This window comes from Pleurodeles waltl, chromosome 1_1, assembly GCF_031143425.1.
Source record: "Pleurodeles waltl isolate 20211129_DDA chromosome 1_1, aPleWal1.hap1.20221129, whole genome shotgun sequence".
Taxonomy (NCBI): domain Eukaryota; kingdom Metazoa; phylum Chordata; class Amphibia; order Caudata; family Salamandridae; genus Pleurodeles; species Pleurodeles waltl.
The window spans coordinates 951126285-951151751 of NC_090436.1; the positions used below are offsets into that span (position 1 = coordinate 951126285).

The 25467-nt window shown below is 45.2% G+C and overlaps 1 protein-coding gene across 1 annotated transcript in view; it reads right to left on the bottom strand.

Moving 5' to 3' along the window:
* Positions 1–25467, bottom strand: part of LOC138289829 (alcohol dehydrogenase 1-like) — a 183499-nt gene that overhangs the window by 133798 nt on the left and 24234 nt on the right. Inside the window, exon 2 of the mRNA XM_069230199.1 lies at positions 5894–5995. Within this exon, the coding sequence (XP_069086300.1) occupies positions 5894–5995 (102 nt within the window). The remainder of the gene's footprint in view (positions 1–5893; positions 5996–25467) is intronic.

Consider the following 25467-nt stretch of genomic DNA (forward strand, 5'->3'; position numbering starts at 1 on the left):
TGAAAAAAGGTTATTTGCAAATAAGCCAAATGTGCACATGCTTTGCAAATCCATCCTAATATTTCTAAATCAGATTAATTTACATACCCATTGGTTAGCCTCTTTAAAATAAGGTATTTGGAAATATGTCAAGTTTCCATAATATAGTGTCAGGACTGAAACGGGCACCTTTACAGTAATTATCCCCAAACTGAAATAGGTTTCCCTATCATAATCTACTGTTTGCATCTGATAAAATGTTGGCTAACTCTGTGTTCCTCCATAATAGTGTTCAGTAGGAATCAAAACAGTAATCCACTGCAGAAACGTGGGAAGGGGTTTAGAATAAGTTTGTAGCTAAATTTAGGATGTCCATATTTCAAAAGGAAAAAGTATTGAAGATCTTTGCTAAAGAAAGTCAAACAAGCCAGAAACTTCTATAAGCCGACAAGCGTATTGTTGACAATGGGCATATTTCTGATTATGTTAAATCACTCCAAGAGATCGCTGGGTTGGTATGAGATGTCTTGTTCCTGTCAATTATCCAACCAAGCATTTCTTAGCTTACTTGAGTAATTTGCACAGGCAAATCTATTACGTACAGTTTTTCAAGATTATTGTGACGCTCAACGTTTTATCGTATTCTGTTTTACATTATTAAGGCATAATATTAATGTATAATAGCAATAAACTATTGTTGCAATGAGTATTTGTTAACAATGGGAACTGGCTTATTTGAAACTGCGTACTTTAATGTTACTGCCAACTGTGTTCAAAAGAGGAGGCATAGAATGGTCATAGGTTTATCAGTGAATATGACAAAACTGTTATCCCATCAACACCTGCCTATCACATATTTCACATTAGTCAAATATATCCCTTTAATGTGCTTATGCAATTAAAATGTATCAGGCCCACCTGATTCCTTCACATCTCCTCCCAATGTGCTCAATCTTATTTTAAGATGTCTTCTGTACACACTCCAGATACTTCCCTTAATTCTCAATATATGGCTCTCCACATAACAGAAATTGAAAATCTACAGATTCCATCATGCTAATATCCCCACATGAAACAAAGCTAAGAATGCCATAGGCAAGGGACTAGTATCCTGGGATCAGAGGTTTTTCAAAGGGATTTTTAAGATCGAATATGTGGTGTACTAACTTTGGTACTGATTATTCCAATCTTCCAATCAGTGTACCACGTTAATTTTTCTCAACAATGGAGAAAGAGCCAGCTAAGGCACTGTCTTATGTCAATATGGAACAAAAACGTAGACCTGAACTCTTCTCCTAGCAGGCTGAAAAAACAATATGAACATCATGCCGGTCCCTCCTTCACTAGATATTGATGAGGGTGATTGGTCCACAAAATTGCTCTAGCATAACAAGGTCCAATAGTAGACAAGGCTGAATGTCATCTATTTTAAGATCCTGCTTAGCTAGCACTGAACACACTCTCATCTGCATGCTATGGATATACAAATAGATTCATGCTCTTTGGAGATGCCACTAGTTGAAGTATGACATAGTCCACATTCTGTGGTCCTGCACATGACATATCTGATAATGGAATTCTGACAAATCTCTATTTTGGTCTTTGGCTTATAGTTTAGTAGTTGTAAAGTGCTTGTGCACCGAAGCATCACAGTGCTAAAGTAGTGCACTGAAGCAGACACTTAAAGAAAAGGCAACAGCAGACTGAGACTTTCTCGGATTAAGAAAGTGTTCACATTTCTTCTAAACCACAAAAGGTTAGGTTTAGAGCAAAAATAGAATGGTAGATTTTTCACCTTTCCAGCTGCTGCAATGGAGAGAGCTTTGAATCCGAAGATGGAAGCATGGGTTTCTGACAACTGACAGGTGGTACTAATTACCAGAGCAAGGAGTCCAGTTCGGTTGATATCATTCAAACGTTTTTGCCCAGAAATCTAGTGAATTCCTTTAAACAGCTTGATGCACATGTACCATATATGTCTACTTTTGATAGTGCTAGCGCAAGTGTTTTAATAAAAATTACTAATGAGTGTTCATGTATTCTGAATAAGCGATTTATGTAGAAAATATAATAATGTAGAAAAATAATGCACATATTTCAAAATGTGATTACGAAGAGTGGCCGCCAATGTTCACAAAGTGTACTTACTAGTGAATTAATATTGTGAAATGTTGAATATATGTTTGATTAATGCAGTAATATGCCATATTAAGGGTTATGCATTATGTTTAGCTTTATCAATTATAGCCCTTAGCTTAGCGAGTTTCTTGGCCTAGTTTGCCAGGCCTCATGTTAAAGCTGTATTCCTTAACGTTTAATAAAATGGCTGTCCTAGAGAGTTAAACTTTCATTTTCCATTTTGCATTATGTGCTTGTACCCGAGAAACATTTCCCATGAGAATCAACTCCTGCAAGATGCTGTTCTTACTAATGTAACATTTTGTGTGTAATCCGTGTGAGGCTGACTTTCTCAGGAGAAGAACAATGGAAATACTCACTAGAGTGGAAGCTGCAACAATATTGTTACCTGACAAGCCGGATGAAGACATCATTGAAGTAGATTAAAGAGGACCCTATGTGAAGGGAAAGGTCGTGGGTCATAGAGTTTCATTCTTGGTTGACACAGGAGCTACACGCTGTACAGTGAGAAGTGCAGAAGTTCCAAGTTTGCCCCTTTCAGGTAGAACAGTTCAGGTTGTGGGAGTAGCAAACTAGTATCTGACAAACCTGATACAGATCGGAATATTGTTACCTGACAAGCCGGATGATGAGGACATTGCAAGACAAACCAATCAACAACATGTGAGTGGAGTAATAGTAGAATTCATAGGTTTGGAGTTTAAGTTTTATTGGAGAAAGTGTGAACATGCGATTAATTGACCAATAGGGATTTGGAAAGTAGTTTTAGTAGTTTTGATTTAACGACACCGCTAAGGGGGAAGGGGCGCCATTTTCTCTATTCTTCTGGAGGGTTTACCTCTATTCTTTCGAGTTGCTTAAAGATTTAGCATTTTCTGAACTTTGATGCTGAATCCTGATGTCTTGCTGATCCACTGATGTCCTGAGAACGAAGACTGACTCTGCTTGCTGATCCACACTGAGGCTAGGTATTATTACTTAGTCTGTTGATTAATATGCATATTTGCTTTTTCTTTCTAGGTACCAACTTCATTGTTTTGATAGAGCCATAGTTAGATGTTTTTTTTTCCAAATTTGTGTTACTAAATTGTTTTGCTTGAAGTCAGTGGAAGTTATCACTGAATTTATCTTCAAAGGTTTCAAAAGAGGATAGTAAAAGGTTTGCCAGCTGATCACTTTTAAAAGTGGAATAGTTTTCGACTTTGATAGACTACATTGTGTAGATTATCTAATTCAGCAGTTGACCAGCTTTATGGATGAGTTGTTAGAATAAGATTAAAAATGTCCATAATTTGTTCAAATTGCAGGGACGTCCCAGACGATCAGCGAAACCAAAGATGTTTACCATAAAACATGTACAGGGTCAGATTGGGACAGAAAATAGGCCAGGACATCTGGGTTTGGGAAGTGGGAAGGGTATGCCCAAATGTGGGTCCCGGCCTTACTGTGCATGGTGAGCAAAAGAACGATGGATTAAACCCAGATCTGTGACTGGGGGAGAGTGTTTGCATTGTTCAGCCCTCCGTCCATCATCCTTTTGTGTTGCTAAAGTTGCCCTAAGTGGGAAGGGTATGCCCAGACGTGGGTCCCGTGCTCACTGTGCCACTGGATTCAAGCTAGCCTGGCTGATGAAGGGTGATACCCTAAAACTGGTCCCAGGATACTTGTTTTACATCCAGGGAGGACCTGGCATGGCAGTTCAGTTGGATTGTTCCCATGGGGAACAGGGTCAAGAATGATTTGCATATGGCTGGGTCCATACTGGGATGGCATGGTGAGAAAAAGAACAATGGATTAAACCCAGGTCTGTGACTGGGGGTGAGTGTTTGCATTGTTTAGCACTCCGTCCATCATCCTTTTGTGTTGCTAAAGTTGCCCTAAGTGGTAATGGTATGCCAAGACGTGGGTCCCGTGCTCACTGTGCCACTGGATTCAAGCTAGCCTGGCTGATGAAGGGTGATACCCTGAAACCGGTCCCAGGATGCTTCTTTCCAGTCCAGGGAGGACCTGGCTTGGCAGTTCGGGCTGGACTGTTCCCATGAGGAACAGGGTCAGGACTGATTTGCATATGGCTGGGTCCAAATTGGGGTGGCATGTGAGCAAAATAACTATAGATTAATCCCAGATCTGTGACTGGGGGTGAGTGTTTGCATTGTTCAGCACTCCGTCCATCATCCTTTTGTGTTGCTAAACCTACCCTGCTTAAATGTGTCTTTGAAGTGGGGGAGACTTCAAAGAGTGGCTTAGAAGTGCACAAGGGCCCCTTTCAGTTCCATCCTGTCTGTCAGGGTCCCAGTAGGGTGTGTGGCAGTGCTTTGTCTGAGGACAGGCTACTGTCTTTTGACATGTAAGTGTCAGGTCCCCCCACCCTCTCGGCTCAGGAAGACCTATTCAATATCAGATGTGTGCCAGTGTGACTGAGCATCCTGTGTTTGGGGTTTATCTGAGTGGAATGCACAAGGGAACTGTTAACTAACCCAGACAGACGTGAATTGTAAGGCATAGAAGGATTTGGATGCAGAGAAATGCCTACTTTCTAAAAGTGGCATTTCTAAAATAGTAATATTAAATCCAACTTCACCAGTCAGCAGGGTTTTGTATTACCAATCTGGCCATACTAAATATGACCATGTTACTCCTTTCAGATCAGAATCTTCCACTCAAACAGTGTATGTATAATGCTATCCTATGAAAGGAGCAGGCCTCACAGCAGTGTAAAACGAATTTAGAAGTTTTACACTACCAGGACATATAGAACATGCTTATGTTAGCAAAGACAGGAGTCATGCCCACCTGCCCAATGGCCATGCCCAGGGGACTTCTGTCCCCTGGGCACGGTGGCATGTAAGGGGGCCCAAGCCAGGCCCCCCATGCTACTTAAAATATATATATATATATATATATATATATATATATATATATATATATATATATACTTACCTGCACTTACCTGCACTCACCATGGATGGGTCCCCCCATCCATGGGTATCCTCCAGGGGTGGGCGAGGGTGGCAGGAGGTGTACCTGGGTGCATGGAAGGGCACCTGTGGACTGCTTCCATGGTCTCCCACCATGAAAATGAGCCCACAGATCCCTTAATACCTACCCTGACTCAGGCGTTAAAAAATGGCTCAAATCCAGCTGGGCGCCATGTTTTAATGCCCGCCTCCTCCTGTGCGTCATTTTGATCCAGAGGATAAATAAGGCGCACATGCCTTAGAGCCATTTTTTGCACGGCAACGCCTACCTTGTATGTCATTAGCGCAAGGTAGGTTTTCACATACAAAAAATGAGTCAAACTCCATAACTTTGGCACTAGACGGGTCTAGTGACAAAGTATAAATATGGAGTTAAGTTTGCGCCGAATTTGCATTAAAAAAAAAGACGCAAATCTGGCGCAAACAGAGTATAAATATGGGCCTCAGACCCAAAATGAGTTCCACGTTTACGATAACAAGCTTTGGCCCTGACAACTGCTGACACACAGAGTCATTATTAATCTAGGTGAATACGTTTCTCCCAGTTGAAACCACATGGTTCACGCATACTGAATGTCAATCCTCCTGGGACCGGCTCTGACATGAGCAGTTCAAGAGGGCATATGTCTTTAGACCTTGTCACTGTACTTCCTGAGGAGGCTTATTTTCACTAATTTGTCTCGACAACAGCAATTTCACAATATATTATAGAAACTGTTTTTCAGCTAGATTTTTGTGTTACTGGACCATTGAACACATGCCACCCAAAAGTAACTTGCTCCCCATTCTTCTCATACCTTGATACGGACTTCATGTGCCCTTGGTGGCGCAACTTCAATATCCTCAATGGAAAATGGTTGCTTATCTCCCCAAATGATGGCTGCCCTGCACTTGATAACCTGTGAATAAAATTAGATATTTTCATTAGTTGTATACTTGTGGTCCAACAGATGATGCAGATGCAGCTCACACTTACATATCAGCTAAAGTCGTTACCCTAGGCCTCCGTTACAAGAGCCCCTGTGGGTTTTGCAATATTTATCGCACCTGATAAAAAATAATACTGCGGCATTCTGAAATAGCACCTATTCTGAGTTTTGCCCAAAGAATGGGGCATGAATGCAGACTTTGGTGCCACAGGGTGGAACGGGCCCTAGACCGCTTGCCAATGGCTGAGATTAAATTGAAACACCCATCACTTTTTTATATCCTACTTGCCACCTTCAGGCTACTGACTGCATTTTGCCACTGCAGACCTTGATCTAGGTGGCAGTTGAGATTGCTAGATTAAACGCCATCTGGAGAGGTAGAGTCCTTTAAGCCACTTTCTTGAAGGACTAAGCCCCTTATTTGTACTTTTTGGTGCAAAACTGCACTAAAGCAGTTTTGCACCAAAAAGTTTAGCACAGGCTTGCACCATTTCTGAGCACCAGCCGGGCACCTTATGTATGGAGTGGTGCAAGCCGGTGCAAAGGGTAGGCTACAGTAAAAAAAAATGACTTTAGTCGGGTGGGGCTGGCGGTATAGAAGAAGTGGGTTTAGCACCAAAAATTACTTTAGGCAGGTTTGAGTACAAAAAATTATCCTAACCAGATTAGCGTCATTTTATGGTGCTAAACCTACCATGCCATATGACTCCTGCCTTAGAAAAGGCAGGAGTCATGCCCACCACCGCAATGGCCAGCACAGGGGACAAGGATCCCCTGAGCATGGCCATTGCACCATGTGCCATGTATGGGGGCCCATTACAGGTCCCCCATGGCACATTAAAAATTAAATGCAATACTTACCTCTACTTATCTGTACTTAACGGGGATGGGGTCCCCCATCCTCTGCAGTTCCTCTGGTGTGGGTGGGTGTGTGCCTGGGGGATAGGGAGGACAGCTGAGGGATTATTCCATGGTGTTCCACCATAGAAATAGGCACACAGGTCCCCTATCGCCTGCCCTGACCCAGGAGTTAAAAAATGGGGCAAAGCAAGCTTTGCACTATTTTTTGATCCCTCCTCCCTCCCGTGCACCATATAAAAAAGTATAATATGACGTTTAGGGCATAGAGTCATTTTTTGCACGGGAATGCCTACCTTGCATCTCATTAAGGCAAGGTGGGTTTCCACTTCCAAAAAATGACTTTAACTTCATAAATTTGGTGCTAGACAGGTCTACAACCAAAGTATAAATATTGAGTTAGTTTTGCACTGAATTAGAGTTTTAAAAAAATGATGCTAATTCGGTGCAAACAGAGTATAAATATGCCCCCTGGTGTGGCGATTTTGGCCTCGTTGGGCGACACTAGCGTCAAAAACATTACTCTAATGTGGCACAAGTAGGAGTTAGGCCCTTTTAAATCTGGGCCTATGTTTCTTAGACCATGCTTTTAGTTGTCGTGCTAATCATTCTAATTCTTTTATATGAAGGTACAGGGTTGCCAGTTTCTTAAAGTAGATGGAGTCTTTCGCTCCTAGTAGACTTTGTGGATGGGACATGGGTGTTTAAAATGTATTTTTCATTTCTCCAGCCGCCACGGAAGAGACTTAAAAGTGTAGTCTCGTAGTACTGCTGCTTAAGATGACAGCACTTCAGTTTGGAAAGCCGAGAATAAACAGTTACAGTGGGTATAAATATGGGAAATGCCGGTCTCTTACAACGTCTGCTTGATATTTATAGATTTACACATGGGCCCTCATTATAAGTGCATCTGGAATTTTCTGGAATTTCTGATACCACATACATTCGTAATTCCAAAGAGCAGATTACCTCAGGTTCACAAGTAATCCCCTGCTGAATGGAGAATAATAATACAAATTGCTGTTTCCCTCTAAACTTCTGCATGCCATTTCTCACTTCCAGGCCTTTTTTTGTAGAAAAATGTGTCCAGGTTTTACTTGGTTAATTTGTCTCCGGAATCCCCTGAGGTAATCCCTTATGTGGTAATACTACAGATAGATTTACTGCATCGGTTGTAATTCCCAAAGTGACTGCATTCGTGGGAACTAAGCACCAAAACCGCGGTGCTGAACTTCTACATCTGTTTCGATTAGGTAAATAACCCATATTGGTTCAGCCCTTAGCGAGAATATTTTAAAGTTATTTTTTTCCTTTGGTCTTTTGTCTTAGTGCGATTTATGTTAGTATCATTTTTATGTGTATGGGGCGGGGAAATACAACATTCTAAATGTGAACTAATCAAGTTTTTTGGACGAAATGCATCATCATTTGTTCTGCCACTATCCATTTGCCACTTAATTACCTGTTTTCGCAACTTTTTGTTTTTGCCCATTGCCTGTTTTGCCACCTCAATATGTGTCTTTGACACTGTTTGTTTTGCCACTGTCTGTTTTGCTGATTTCTTTGCCATCTATGTCTGTTTTTGTTTCCCTTTTGTCTGTTTTATTGTGATTTCCTTATTTTTCTGCGCCTTTCTTTCTGCCCCATTTATTTCGCCACAGCTCCTGACTTTCGTTCACCACTTTTCTGCTATTCTCCTTTCACCTTGTATGCTGTTTTTGCTCCCCTATATCCATCTGCCGCTCCTTACCACTCCATACACTCCTTCTGCTCAACCACGTCCACCCACACCTTCACCCATGCCATCGCTCACAGCACAACACAGAAAGAGCCTGTACCTCCAGCATGTTCTCATGCACACTCCTTCCCCTAACACGCAACACTCCCTTGCACCTAGCGTCCCACCTGCCTGCACGCACATCAACCAGCCACAGCCCACACACCTTTTCACTCTCACATGTATGCTCCTCAACACCACAGAGATATGGGACTCGCTTCACGATAACGCCCAGGGATCTGCTCTTCCTCACAGAAACTTCGCTGAACCCAGTCTCCACACTGGACATCGCCACTTCCAACCCGTTTGGCTACAAGATCATCAAAAAAGACCATCAACACAAGCCTGACAGAGGAGTCACTATTATATTCAAGGACATCCTCAGCTGCAGCTATACGATGGACACTTGATCAGCTAAACAGAGCACCTCACCATCAAACTACAAATCATTGCTAGCCTCACTGTGTGTATAACCCTCATATACAGACCACCAGAGCACCACGCCAACTTTGTCAGCAAGATCATTGCTTCATTAGCCAAATTTGTTGCACCCCTCATAGATTCTAGCACCTTAATCCTCCTAGGGAGACATAAACTCTCAAATAGAAGACAAAAACAGAATCCAATCCGATTGCCCTCCTGGTAAATCTTGGGAACCTTGGCCTCATCCAGCATGTCACATGCCCGCACATGTCACAAGACACCTCCTGGCCCCTATTGTTTCTTCCCTCAACAAGTTCATGGTCCAAAAACCATTACCTATCATCTATGCAGACCACGGCCTCATCAACTTCAGCATTCCAGATCCAAGCCACAATAGACTCACCACCTATGAACTTGCCCACTACAGCTAGAAAAATCTGGATATGGACTGGCCTTCTCCCCTCTCCACACACCAGTCTGAACCCACAAGCAGCCTGACAGAAGACATCAAGAATTTCAACGACTGGATCACCATGCACACGACTCCCTTGTCCTCTTAAAATGCAGAAAAATATCAGGAACACAAACACAAGCCAGCTGGTACCCAGAATAACTCACGCTGATGAAGCTGCATTGTAAGCAACTGGAACACAAGTGAAGAACAAGCCAAAACTCCAGAGAAAAAGACATGTTCAAAGCTGTCCTGAGTCGCTACCACCAGCAAATCTGGAAGACTAAGCACATATACCTCATATATCGCATCAAAGCCAACACCAGCAACACCAACAAAATATTTGCCATCATCAAAGATTTCATCCCAGCTGCTTCCACCTCTAACATCATCCCCTCTCAGGGCCTCTGGCATGATCTATTGGAATGCTTCTACGACAAAATCACTTCCATATACAGAAACTATGACCTGCAAATGGACCCCTTTGACGTCACTGCAAATCTCCCAGTTGTGAACTAAGAGCAGACTATGTGGCCTGCCACCACCAGAGAGGAAAACACCACTACAATGAAGTCCATCCACTCCAGAGCCCCACCAGACTCACAACCCAGCCACACCATCAACTAAGGACTCTTCCCCATTAGCAAAGTCCTCACTCCAATCCATAGTGACTCCATCAACTCACCCACCTTCCCGGAAGTTTGGAAAAAAGCTGCAGTCAGTATCCTGCTCGAGAAACCCTCAGGAGACCCAACAAAGTTCACCAGTTACAGATCAACCTCTTCTTATTATACCCCTCAAGGTTCTGAAGAAATTCATGAAGTGATGCCTAAGCAACCACCTCAACAGCCATCAGCTACTAGACGCAACACAGCCCTGTATCAGACCCAACCTGCGCATGGAAACAGCACTCACTGCAACCACAGATAACATCTGCATGATCCTGGACAGAAGAGAGGAGACAGCATTCATCCTTCTGCCCTCACGGAGGCCTTCTAGTTCACACCACACCCATCATCAGATGCCTACTCAAGATCAGCATTCAAGGTCCTGCTCTCTACTGGAGCTGCTATTTTCTAACAGAAGGAACACAAACAGCCAGCCTAGCAGATAAGCACCTCAGAAGCCTGTTAACTCATCTGAGGAGTGCCTCAAGAATTGTACCTTAACCCAACCCTCTTTAGCAAATATAGGACTCCAATAGCGAACGTCATTCTGCACCCACAACATCAACATCCTCATACGTTAACAGAATGCAACTCAGACTGCCCCTCTCGGACAAGACCTCCAACACACAGAACAAGTTTCCTGCATGCATGACCAAGGCTGCCAACTGGATGAAGTCCAACAGTTTCAAGCTCTACCCCAACAAAAGACAGAAGTAGTGATCTTTGGAAAAAACACTTCATTCTGAGCAGCCACATGGTGACAGGCTGAATTCAGACCCACCCAAGCTCCCATGCCAGGAACCTCTGTATCATTACTGACAACAAGCTTGATATGTTGATACAAGTTAATGTTTCACAGCCTTCTGCATCCACACCCTGAGAATGCTGAGGAAGTCACTCAAATGTCTTCCTGTTCACATCATAAAGACTGTTACCCACACCCTTGCCACCTGCAGGTTGGAATACAGGAATATCCTTATGCGGGAATCAACAAGCAATTCATCAGAAGGCTACCAATCATCTAGAATGCCACAGCTCAGTTCAAACTCCTGTTCCACACATTAAAAGAACTACACAACATAGGCCCTGACTACTTGAACAAAGATATCTCTTTCTATCAACCAGTCAGACAGGTCCGCTCAGCCGGACTCCTACTTGCATGCATACATTGAAACAGAGCTGGAGATCGTGCCGTCACATAAATTGCTCCTAAAGGTTGGAACGACCTCCCATTATACATCACAGCCTCCTCTTCTCTAATTGAGTTCTGAATGGACTCAAGACATGGCTCTTCAAGTGACCTCCCCTACCCCTTGAGACGAGGTTCGTACACCTACTCAGTGCATTGACACCCTCACTGGGGATAATGCACTCTATAAATACACATAACATCATATAGCCATCGTCTCTGTAATTCTTTTGTGGCCAATTTTACAAGTGTGTCAAGACCCCTTTCTCTAGCTCTATACTTACAATGCTACTCACTTTCGTATCACTGACATAAAGTTTCTTTTTCATGTTTCTTGTACAAAGTTTGATCCAGCCGCAGTGTCTCCCTCCCAGAAGATGTTATGGATTCCTCCCTATGTTGAAGCAAAGTTTCTATGGTTTCCACCAGTCCTAAGTTGGTGGAAGCCTACTTTCTAAATTTGTAGGTTTATTTTATTTTTCTTAGTAGCTTGTTTTTATTGAAATCCCCGTTCCACCCCGTGCTGCAGGTCAGTCCCTTTATAGAAAGACTCCTGGGCCATAGGCACTTGAGTTAGATGTTCCCGAGAGGGAAAGAGAGGGCACTGTGTGAATGAGGAATGGTTGTGTGCATACCTAGTCCCTGCCCTGACTTGGTCCATGCCACTCCTGCTTTTCCATAGCACTATACCCTCCTGGGTGAGTTGTGCATTCTATAAATACACATAATGTTAATATAACATAATAAGGGGTGCATATGAAGTTTTTGGATTAGTTGGAGCCATCTCCCCACCCATGCCTTCTTTTCAGTTTCTTAATCTTTGTAGACACTCTTCCCTTTTCATCAAAGAGGATGGCAAATTTTGGGAATAATGGGTTTTATCTTTGAAATGAGAGTGAGAAGACAGCCCTGTTCCAGTCTTCATCAAACTAAAAAGGGACAGTGGGTGAGGGACAGATACAAGAGATAGCATGATTACCAAAGAAAAGAAGAGGGTCTTTAGCAGTGTTTAATTTGTATAATAATAAGTGCTAGGATTAAACTTTTTGCTCAGAATGCTGTGGCTTGTGCTACTGAATGTCAATGGTGCTGAATACCAGGGCTGAGTAAACCTGTTTCCACCTCAACCCCCTTTCATCCCTCACTAGACACACCCTGTCCCATTATCTCACTCTAGCACGTTTTTTCATCTCTGCTATTTCCCTTGTCACTGTTTTTACATCTTTATCTTCTTCCTTCTTTCCCTCTTTTGTATTTCCTCTCGCTTGCTCTGGGTAAAAATCTGATGAGCAAATATTAGTGCTGGTTCCCAAAAATGTGTGCCTTTGGACCCCACCTGCAACCACTGGCTCACATTAACCATCGGTCAGAAACAAAGAGGAAGTGGGGACATTTAGGCAGCAGACTGAGAGTGATGTCAGTAGGGGAAAGGGAACAGAAACGTGGTGAAAGAGGAAGAAGGGAAAGGGGGGTCTGGAAGAAGAGAGAGGAAGTGGAAATAGCCAATCGATAATTGATGATGATACAGGCAGAAAGAGCAAGGCAGCCAAGGGAGAATGCAAAGGGCAGGCAAAAGAGACAGAATCAAGCAGAGAAAGAGAAATTGAGGGCAGCATCAAGAGGAAGATTAGGCAGACAGGGAAAGGGGACAAAGGAGAGAGGGAGTGGGGACAGAGGGATGGGATCGAATAACAGAGATAAGGCATTGGGTAGATGAGATAGGAATAGGTTCTAAGGAAAGGGGGAGAATACAACAATTAGAGGGGATGGGTGTGAGAAAACAGGGCTGAATGCAGAGGCCCCATAACTTTTTGCCCCCATTTTCCTCTTTTTGCTGGTGTTTTCCTGACTTTGATGGTGCCCTGGGTACTGCTAACCAGTCCCAGGGCCTGTGCTCTGTGTAAAATGGATATGCAAATTAGGCTAATTATAATTGGCTAAGTTAACCTACCTATAAGTCCCTAGTATATGGTAGGGCATGTAGGTTTAGGGACCACAGCATAGGTGGTGCACACCTAGGTGCACTGCTGAGGTGCCCAGTGTCATTTTAAAAGCAAGCCTGCCTTGCTGGCTGCTTTTAAATTAAAGTTATATGCAAATTCGACTTTGGAATTAAAGGTACTTCCAAAGTCTTAAACTACCTTATTTTTACATATAAGTCACCCCTAAGGTGTGCCCTATGTGCCCCTAGGGCTGGGTGCCATGTAACTATAAGCAGGGACTTTATAAAAATAGATTTATTAGCCCTGGTGAGGTAAAAACAGCCAAATTCGTTTTTCCCTCATTGAAGTAAATGGCCTTCATAGGCTAGAATGGGCAGACTTTATTTTAAATTTTAAAGTCTCCTTAAATGTTACATACCAAGAATTTGGTATCAAATTGATTGTTGTAATAAATCCCACAACTTCCAGTTGTTGGATTTAATATAACTTGTCCAGGTAAAAAGTTTAGACTTTACCTAAAAAGTTGCCAATTTCAGCTCTGCATTGTTTTTGCTGCTGTGCTCTGATTGGCCAGCCTGCAGCAGCTTCTGCCAGGCTACCTTGATGAGGTGTGAAGTGGCCTGACTTCACACAAAGGAATGTGCTTGGGGGAGAGAATCTCCCCTCAGCAGATGGTGAGGCAGGAAGGGGGAGGGCTGCCAAACTGGTCTTCAAAGGCAGAGAAGGACATTTGCAGCACCCAACAACACCCCCACATCCTGCAACCCCAGACAATTAGGTGCCCCCTTGATTAGATTAGGAGAGGGCAGGAGAGGGGTGTGTTTATGATTTTTAGCCACACCAGTGGGTGGGCTCAGCCAGATGTAACCTCCAAAAATCAGATTCATCCATGTTGGATTTTTGGAGACTGTTGCCTTCTGGGATGGATTTTTGCCACACTTCCCAGGAAGTGGTCATCACAGGGGGACGACCCTGTACCTGATTGGAGGATCAGGACCCCCCTGCTTTTCACCCAGGAGCAAGGATAAAACTGGCAGACCTGGCCCCACACCTCAGATCCCCTCCAGAATTCAACAAGAAAGGAACTAAAGAAGAAGAAGGACTGCCCTGCTGGACCCCTGGCCTGCACCTGGACCCTGCACTCAGAAGGACTGCACCAGCTGCACACTTGGGCTTCACCACAAGAAGGACTTTGCCTGGCTTCAACTGGTTCAAGGAGGGACTCCCTGTTTGCTACAGGTGAAAAATTGCTAAACCAGAGTCCCCTGCACCAACTCCTGAAGAAAGCGACCAGCTGACCACTGTCCAGTGGCCAAAAAGGAGTTTGCGCCAGGTGCATTCTGGGAGTTGAAGTCCGCACCCTCCCAAGGACCATCACAGAACTTCTGGACCCTTGGGGTGAGCTGTGGACCCCAAAAGAACCTTAAAAGAACATCTGGGTGAAGCCCCAGAAGTTTGGAAAAGATTTGAGAATTTTTGGAAAAAAGCTCCAGAGAGGGACCGACCCGCCGCGGAAATTCTAGCCGGCTTGCCTCAACCGCGACCCGGCCTGACTTCGTGGTTTGTCCCGGTAAAGAAAAACATCCAAAAAAGAGACTAAGGGCCTGATTCTAACTTTGGAGGACGGTGTTAAACCGTCCCAAAAGTGGCGGATATACCACCTACCGTATTACGAGTTCCATAGGATATAATGGACTCGGGACCTCCCAGCCATCGTATCCGAGAAGGGCTCCACGGACATCGGATCAAGATCCAGGTTTACCCCGGTCGAAGGATTTTCTTCTCGAAAAAACGACTAAGTCCGAAGGTAAAAATCACCACCGAGGAAACCGACTTCGCGTATCCGGACAAGGGCTCCAGGAGGTCGGATTCAACTGGCAGGTTCGTCCCGGGGAAGAAAAACATCAAAAAAGAGACTAAGTCAGAAGGTAACTTTTTAACCGAGGCCTCCCGCGACTTGTAGCCGAGCAGGGCTCCATCGCGGTCGGCCTGAAAGTTTGACTTTGCCCCGGTCCTGGTGCAACCAGATGACCCGATTGGCGCTTTTTGTTTCTAAGCGCTAGAAAATAATAATACTTTAAAAATTAATATCTCCGGTTCCCCTGAACCGATTTTAATCGTTTTTGTGTCAATTTAAAGATAAAAATATAAGCTATTTTTATAAATTGGTTTTGGATTTTTAAACTGTTTCCTGTGTTTTATTTAATTACTGTTTTGTGATATTTGAATGCTTTACACTTTGGCCCTCATTCTGACCTTGGCGGGCGGCGGAGGCCGCCCGCCAAAGTCCCGCTGTCAGGTTACCGTTCCGCGGTCGAAAGACCGCGGCGGTAATTCTGACTTTCCCGCTGGGCTGGCGGGCGGTCGCCTTCAGACCGCCAGCCAGCCCAGCGGGAAAGAGGCTTCCACGATGAAGCCGGCTCGGAATCGAGCCGGCGGAGTGGAAGCTGTGCGACGGGTGCAGTTGCACCCGTCACGTATTTCACTGTCTGCGCAGCAGACAGTGAAATACATGTAGGGGCCCTCTTACGGGGGCCCCTGCAATGCCCATGCCAGTGGCATGGGCACTCCAGGGGCCCCCAGGGGCCCCGCGACCCCCCCTACCGCCATCCGGATCCCGGCGGTCGGACCGCCGGGATCTGGATGGCGGTAGGGGGGGTCGGAATCCCCGCGGCGGTGCAGCAAGCTGCGCCGCCGTGGAGGATTCAATGGGGCGGCGGTACACTGGCGGGAGCCCGCCAGTGGTGCCGGTCCGACCGCGGCTTTACCGCCGCGGTCGGAATCCCCATTGGAGCACCGCCGGCCTGTCGGCGGTGCTCCCGCGGTCCTCCGCCCTGGCGGTCTTTGACCGCCAGGGTCAGAATGAGGGCCTTTGTCTCCTAAGTTAAGCCTTGACGCTCGATGCCAAGCTACCAAGGGTTGAGCTGGGATTAATTTACTGAGACCTAACTGTACCTATGTGGAGGTTAGTGGCTTGTTGCTAGGTGTAGGTACCTACCTGCCCTACCAATAACCCATTTTCCAACATAATTGGAAGCAGCGACGGGATCCTGTACTTGTGTTCAATATCACGTTACAGTTTTGGGTAAAACAAATTAAAAATCCTTTAAATTGTCCTAGTGCAAAAATTGTTTTTAATTTTTAATTTGGATTAATTTCAATTATTGAATTTTTGTAATTTTTCTAAATTCTTGTTTCCAATTTTTGAAAAAAGTTTTTGTTGACACAAAACTAGGGAACCATGGAGCTTGATCTGGCTAGCCTACCCACACTGACAGTAGTCCAGCTTAGGGGGTTGTGTATTGAAAGAGGGTTGCCTGCAACCACTGATCTCAGGAAGCAAATCCTGATCACATCCCTGACAGCATGGGCTGAGGCCCAAGAGGTAGAGTCAGAAGAAGCTCCAGAGGAGGGAGAAAGAAGGGAGGATGCAAGCTCTAACCAGTCAGGGGAGGGAAGGCATCTGAGCCCAAGTGAGGATGAGGAAGAACGGTCCTCAGTAAACACAGTCACTAGGGGCAGATCCAAAGCTAGTGGTGGGAAGGGGGTCCTTTCAGGAGGAGAGAACCCATCCATCAGAGAAAGAGAGCTGGAGGCCCAGCTAGCATACATAGCTTTGGAAGCAGAGAAGCTGGCCCTAGAAAAGAAAAAGTGGGCATACAAAGAGAAAAGAGATGGAAGCAGCGATAAAGAAGCTGAGGTGTCCATTGGTGGGGGAGTTTGCCCCAGATTACCCAAGGGGGTGGTTCCTGCCTATTTAGAGGGGGATGACATAGATAAGTGGCTGGGGGCCTTTGAGAGGGCCCTCCAGATGAGGAGAGTCAAGCCTCAGTACTGGGGTTCACTTCTATGGGAGTTAGTTCCCAACTCAGGGAGGGATAGGCTTCTGACCTTAAGGGGGGAGGAGGCAGATTCATACCCTAGTATGAAGAGGTGCTTAGCCAAGAAGTTTGGTCTGACCCCAGAGCAATATAGAATGAAGTTCAGGGACACCCAGAAGGTCAGTACCCAGTCTTGGGTTGACTTTGTGGACATTTCACTAAAGGCACTAGAGGGCTGGATTATTGGTAACAAAGTAGATACTTATGAGGGGTTATACATTCTGATCATGAGAGAGCACATCTTGACCAATTGTACCCAAGAAAGGTTACACCAGCATCTAGTGGACTCTAAGCAGACCAACCCTAGAGAGCTAGGGGAGGCAGCTGATGAGTGGTTGAGAACCAGGGTGGTTGTCAAGTCCCAGGGGGGAGACTCCAAGAAGGGGGGGACAGGTCCCCAAAAACCTAAGGAGGGAGGTGGTAAGCCCACCACAGAGACTCCCTCTGTACCCCAGAACCCTAAGAAGGAGGAGAGTAAATCCCACTCCCACTCTGACAAGCAGAGACAGGGAGACCCAGGGTTAAAAAAGCTCTTGGACAGTAGGGCTTGCTTTGACTGTCAGCAGACAGGTCACTTCAGAGGAGATGCAGCCTGTCCAAAGAAGGTTGTTAGCATTGGGCTGTCCAGTGTAGCCATAGAGGAGGATTCCTCAGAAGATGAAGTCCTCCTAGCATTGTGCTGGGAGACAGGACCAGATGGTAAGCTGGTGATCCCTGAGGGTGGGAGTAGGCACTTCCACCACATTCAAGTGAATGGGATCCCTACCACTGGCCTGAGGGACACCTGTGCCAGTCACACTATAGTGAGTGACCGGTTAGTGACGCCAGACATGTATGTCCCAGGAAAGACAAAGAAAGTCAGGATAGCCACAGGGGAGGTCACCTCCAAACCTGTAGCCATAGTGCCCCTAGAGAGGGAGGGTATCCTTGACTGGATTAGGGTGGTAGTCAGTGCTGACCTCCCCCTAGATTGTATCCTGGGCAATGACCTCCCAGAGGTGAGTCTGGTCACAGATGGGGTGGTCGCCCAGGGCGCCCCCCCAACCCAAAGTCCTGGGGAGTCAGTCCCTACAGTTAGGAGACAGGGGTCCCCAAGAAAAGGAAAGAAGAAAAGGAAGGGTAGGCCACTCTTAAAGAGAGTTCCAGGGAGCCAAGGGCCTTCTGCCCCAGTAGGGGGGGAGCCCAGAGTTGGCACTGGTGAGGCCTCACCTGACCCCAAGGAAGTCCTGAGTAGTCAGGCAGCTGTCCAGGTGCAAGGTGTTGCCCCTGCACTGACAGAAGGGAGAGTGGAAGGAGGGTGTCTGCCACAGGAGGTGGTAGCCCCCCATTCTAGACAGCAAGAGGGGTGCCAGGACCCCAAAGTTGCCCCTAAAGCAGCTCAGCCACCTGTCAGTGGAGAGCTTAGGGTGTGGTTCTGGGTACTGACAGCTGTCAGTAGCCTCTGCTGGGTGCTAGCCTTCCTGGCAGCACTGTACTTGGCCTGGGAGGCAGACCCCAGGGCCAATAGCAAAGTAGGCCCCCTGACCCTATTGGTCATGGTGGGGTTGCTCAAGTGTTGGGTGACCTCTTTGGGTAAGCTAGGTGTTGCCCTAGCAAAGTTTGGAGTAGGGGAGGTGGGCACCTCACTACCCAAGTTGGCAGAGAGAAAGGAGGAAGACCCCCCTAGAGGAAAGTTTCAGTTTGAGTTGGGTCCTTTTACTGTTGGGATGGCTTCACTACCCATAGGGAGTGACCCTGACAGGAGGATATAAGGCAGAGTAGGCCCTGCAAAGGGACAGCCAGTTTTCTTCATTGTCTTCCTCGCCTAACAAGCCAGGAAGACTCTCCCAGGGTTGGGCTGAGTCTCCTGGGCGTGTGGGCTGGGGGGGGGGTTGTGTGAGAAAACAGGGCTGATTGCAGAGGCCCCATAATTTTTTGCCCCCATTTTCCTCTTTTTGCTGGTGTTTTCCTGACTTTGATGGTGCCCTGGGTACTGCTAACCAGTCCCAGGGCCTGTGCTCTGTGTAAAATGGATATGCAAATTAGGCTAATTATAATTGGCTAAGTTAACCTACCTATAAGTCCCTAGTATATGGTAGGGCATGTAGGTTTAGGGACCACAGCATAGGTGGTGCACACCTAGGTGCACTGCTGAGGTGCCCAGTGTCATTTTAAAAGCAAGCCTGCCTTGCTGGCTGCTTTTAAATTAAAGTTATATGCAAATTCGACTTTGGAATTAAAGGTACTTCCAAAGTCTTAAACTACCTTATTTTTACATATAGGTCACCCCTAAGGTGTGCCCTATGTGCCCCTAGGGCTGGGTGCCATGTAACTATAAGCAGGGACTTTATAAAAATAGATTTATTAGCCCTGGTGAGGTAAAAACAGCCAAATTTGTTTTTCCCTCATTGAAGTAAATGGCCTTCATAGGCTAGAATGGGCAGACTTTATTTTAAATTTTAAAGTCTCCTTAAATGTTACATACCAAGAATTTGGTATCAAATTGATTGTTGTAATAAATCCCACAACTTCCAGTTGTTGGATTTAATATAACTTGTCCAGGTAAAAAGTTTAGACTTTACCTAAAAAGTTGCCAATTTCAGCTCTGCATTGTTTTTGCTGCTGTGCTCTGATTGGCCAGCCTGCAGCAGCTTCTGCCAGGCTACCTTGATGAGGTGTGAAGTGGCCTGACTTCACACAAAGGAATGTGCTTGGGGGAGAGAATCTCCCCTCAGCAGATGGTGAGGCAGGAAGGGGGAGGGCTGCCAAACTGGTCTTCAAAGGCAGAGAAGGACATTTGCAGCACCCAACAACACCCCCACATCCTGCAACCCCAGACAATTAGGTGCCCCCTTGATTAGATTAGGAGAGGGCAGGAGAGGGGTGTGTTTATGATTTTTAGCCACACCAGTGGGTGGGCTCAGCCAGATGTAACCTCCAAAAATCAGATTCATCCATGTTGGTTTTTTGGAGACTGTTGCCTTCTGGGATGGATTTTTGCCACACTTCCCAGGAAGTGGTCATCACAGGGGGACGACCCTGTACCTGATTGGAGGATCAGGACCCCCCTGCTTTTCACCCAGGAGCAAGGATAAAACTGGCAGACCTGACCCCACACCTCAGATCCCCTCCAGAATTCAACAAGAAAGGAACTAAAGAAGAAGAAGGACTGCCCTGCTGGACCCCTGGCCTGCACCTGGACCCTGCACTCAGAAGGACTGCACCAGCTGCACACTTGGGCTTCACCACAAGAAGGACTTTGCCTGGCTTCAACTGGTTCAAGGAGGGACTCCCTGTTTGCTACAGGTGAAAAATTGCTAAACCAGAGTCCCCTGCACCAACTCCTGAAGAAAGCGACCAGCTGACCACTGTCCAGTGGCCAAAAAGGAGTTTGCGCCAGGTGCATTCTGGGAGTTGAAGTCCGCACCCCCCAAGGACCATCACAGAACTTCTGGACCCTTGGGGTGAGCTGTGGACCCCAAAAGAACCTTAAAAGAACATCTGGGTGAAGCCCCAGAAGTTTGGAAAAGATTTGAGAATTTTTGGAAAAAAGCTCCAGAGAGGGACCGACCCGCTGCGGAAATTCTAGCCGGCTTGCCTCAACCGCGACCCGGCCTGACTTCGTGGTTCGTCCCGGTAAAGAAAAACATCCAAAAAAGAGACTAAGTCCGAACGTAAAAAGTTGACCGGGACCTCCCAGCCATCGTATCCGAGAAGGGCTCCACGGACGTCGGATCAAGATCCAGGTTTACCCCGGTCGAAGGATTTTCATCTCGAAAAAACAACTAAGTCCGAAGGTAAAAATCACCACCGAGGAAACCGACTTCGCGTATCCGGACAAGGGCTCCAGGAGGTCGGATTCAACTGGCAGGTTCGTCCCGGGGAAGAAAAACATCAAAAAAGAGACTAAGTCAGAAGGTAACTTTTTAACCGAGGCCTCCTGCGACTTGTAGCCGAGCAGGGCTCCATCGCGGTCGGCCTGAAAGTTTGACTTTGCCCCGGTCCTGGTGCAACCAGATGACCCGATTGGCGCTTTTTGTTTCTAAGCGCTAGAAAATAATAATACTTTAAAAATTAATATCTCCGGTTCCCCTGAACCGATTTTAATCGTTTTTGTGTCATTTTAAAGATAAAAATATAAGCTATTTTTATAAATTGGTTTTGGATTTTTAAACTGTTTCCTGTGTTTTATTTAATTACTGTTTTGTGATATTTGAATGCTTTACACTTTGTCTCCTAAGTTAAGCCTTGACGCTCGATGCCAAGCTACCAAGGGTTGAGCTGGGATTAATTTACTGAGACCTAACTGTACCTATGTGGAGGTTAGTGGCTTGTTGCTAGGTGTAGGTACCTACCTGCCCTACCAATAACCCATTTTCCAACAATGGGTATAAGGAAAATAGGTTGTGAGTTAGTAAAAAGAATGGATAAATCAATAGACAGGTGGAGTGGTAGGGCTATAAGAGAGAGGTAACAGTGAATAGGAATATTGGGGTGAAAGTGTGGTGGGTGGAGGGGTAGAAGGTTGAAGGAGAAGCAGCAACATGAAGGGAGAGGATCTACAAGAGAGCATGGTGATGGTGACGATAATGATCGGGTGCAGCAGGGATATGTGGGCTGTCGGGTGAGGAAGTTTGGTCAGAGACAGGAGGAGTGAAAGAAGAGGCAGTGGGTAGGACCAGAAGAAAGAGTGACTACCGACATCAAATAAAGATGGCACTTGAGTGGGGTGGTCACAATATTATGGTCGAAATATCAACTTGCAACAGCATTGCATGCACATTATTAACTACTGTATCATCAAGCCATAGAGATGTTGTTAATAGATCTAGAATTAGATGTCTTGGCTCTTTTACTTCCACTCCAGTCTAAGAAACGTTATTTGTTGCCTTTTCTTTCTATGTCTTTGTAAAAAAAAATATGTTATAAAAAAGAACAGTTAATCTATACCTTTGAATATACACTTAAGCTTGATCATGTATTGATAGTTGATACTGAGGAAGCAATAATTTTGCAATTTGATATTCCTACAATGATATTGCGACATATAACCATATGTCCAGAGAGGATGGAGAATTCAAAGATTTGCAATACAACAAAGGTACAGAGTGGAAAAAGGAAATTTAAAGTCAACTCAAAACCATTATCGGAGAAAGAATATTTGAATGTTGGGCACTGTGTTGAAGACATTGGAGTGCTCAAGGCTAATAACAGCTGCTTTCGACCTTCTGCTCCAAAATTCCAATTCCCTCTAGAAACTTGTCTCACAGATAGAAGCATGTGAACATTTACTGAGTGGTCAATCACAACAAAGTAAACCAAGCATTTACAATGCAATGGGTCCCGCGTTTGCTCATGTTAGAGCTGATCGCGTTGTGAACTCCTAACCCGACTTTTCACCTATCAGGCAAAAGTGCATTTATGTACATAACCCGAAAAAGTGAAATCAACTATGTAAAGCGCTCGACTTCTGCCAAGCGAGATCGCGCTCGTAAATTAGAGAAAAACAAGTCCACGAGCCCGATGGAAAACAGCGAGCCTTGCATGTTTTCTGTACTTGGTCGCTGAGCTCGAGGAGGGCTAGCCACCGGAAAAGGCATGATGTATGCGTGCCTTCGACTAATGAAAGCAAGCAGATTTTATTAGGCAAGCCCACGAACCAATAAAAAACACTAACGTGAAGTTGACAGGGCTCTGAGCCCTTTTCTAAATACAAAAGAGTCTCGCTGCGATACGCATGCGCGAGCGCATGCAACCCAGGCTCAAGCCTAAAAAGGAGTTAATACAGTCTCTCCAATCGTGCTCAAAATATGTTGCAAGTATCTTGTTATGTTACTAGTCAAAAAGAAAAATACACCAAACCCATGATTCGATAGAACAGGACATAAACATTAACCTGCACTGCAGATACTGTAAAACACCCGAAGGCAGCTTTTTAGGCAATGATTTGCTATTTAAATTGACGGTGAAAGGTTAACGTGAGCAACACCAGATAACTACGGATAAAGTGCAACCTTTACTAGGAGTCTTTCACCCAGAGTACTATTGATTTATCTATGCCTTCCTCTGTTTGGCAAAGGTCACTGACAGATGAAAGTCTAGCTGCTTGGCATCAATGCTGTTTAAACAGTAATCCCACAAGGTATTTGTGTGTGTCATTTATTTACATATAGACGTAAAGGCTTCCTGAATCCTGATGTGAAAAAACATTCCACTTGTTCACAGCTAACCATCAAAAATGCTAACATCATAACCATGCCCAACTGATCCCAATAGCAGTTCTGGTGGAAGATGTGAATTATGAGAATTACGAGGGACCCTACTAACTTCCAGCAGTTCAACCCCCTCCACCGTGATACATAAAATTATTGGTATCTTGCAGCATTCCCACCTTCTTTAAGATACCTTCCACGTACCCAGAGGCGCAGCTTCAGGGGGATGCTAGGGGTGTATCACTCCCCCTACAAAATTGATTCTGTAGTAAATAGTTGGGTACAGGTGCTTTCAGTCGGGCATGGTGAGATGACTGTCGGATTTCACCCTGGATTTTACATGCACACACAGACAAAAACAATGATGTACACACACCCTCCCTCGCGTCTCTGCCTTTAAAAAAATAAATCAACATATTTTATTGCCATTTATCATAGGTACGTATAACAAGTACATACCCCTGGGTGATTCATCTTCTGACAAGCATATAAACCATGAGTAGTATGGTACAGGTGCCAAACTCGGGTGCTATAAAGCTGTTACAAAGTTCCATCTTTTGCTACCAAGGATAGCCAAGAACATGTGCCCATGTTTTGTCATTGTGTGCGTTCATCCAGACCAACTCACCCTATAATATGAAAAAAGTCCCTCTCTCCATCCCTCTCCACATCTGTTCACCATGCTGGTCAATGTGTCATGGTTCCTGGGTGTATAGTCCCATGGCATCAGCCTAGCCTTTGTGTTCTAAGTTCTGAGTGCCCCCAAGTTCTCCAATTTCGTTTTGAACGGAGAATGTATGGATGTGTCAGAAGAATCTATAGCCAGTTCCCTTAAGCAGACCACCAGATCGTCCCAGGCCCTGGCTGTACCTGGTGGACAGCAGTCCCTCAACCTCTCTTGATGGGGAGCCCTGCCTTCCGCTGCCACTTATTTCAGCATCACATCCCTACATTTCTCTAGGAGTGGGCCCCTGGGAGACTTCCAATGTAGAGTAATTTCCCTTTTCGCTAGGATCAGTACAAGGTCTATTTATTTTGATGTGATCTTGTGGGATGTAGGGTGTGGAAAAAGAGCCAAGGGGGGGGGGGGGGGAGCAGGGATTCTTCTATCCGTCACACCATAAATGCTTTAAAACACTCCCTCCAAATATTCCCTCAGGTGAGGACAAGCCCATATCATATGGAGAAATTCAGCAGCCTGCTCGGCCCCTCGGGGATCACTGGCGCTCTCCGCGCCAAAGCTCTGCCTTAAAACTTGGTTAGTTTAAAAACGATTTTGTTTTGTTTTGTTTTAAGTACCCCTAACAACCCATACTCCTCTCTTTCCACTGCCTCTCAAGCCACCCTCGTGTCCTGCTTCTCATAAAGATTGTTGGGAAATTTGAAGGCTACACCACTCATTTTAAAGACCATGTTTTGCACATACCTACATATTTTTAGATGGCTAAAAGCAACTTTAGCTGGCTGCCAGAGCTAAAGTCATAAATGAAAAAAAACCTCTGGTTATCATGAATAAATAAATGCAGCTAGAGGATTTGGGTCCGTCTCCCTTCACGCTATTGGTTGCTTGGTAGCAGCCCCTTCAGCCATTGATTGTGGAAATTGTCATTGACCTTTGTTGCAGATGTATTAAGCCTTCACTCAATTCAGCACAACATCAAAAGGTGAAAGAGGTAAAATAAGAGCAGAACAGTGCCATGGTGTTTTTAATTCCCTTTCAGCCCGCCCCCTGTGCAGGCACACTTTTGGCTGCCTTGTGTGTGAGATGTTGGTTTTCTACTGAAAGAGGCCTTTCCAATACAAAATGCTGTGCTTAGACATAGTTTAACACTGTTCCCACTACTAAGTGTGCTGAACTGTGCAGCACACATGCAAAGGTGAAAAACGTTTGAGAAAAGAAAACGTTTCAGAAACGTTATGCCTATCTCAAGGAGATTTTTATTTTTGGTGCAAAGTTCTGTTTTAATTTTTTAGTTAATAGGGCTTTCTGTCAAAAACCCATGTGTGGTTGCATGGGAATGTCCATGTATCGCCCATGGAGCTCCCCTTGATGCAAATTAG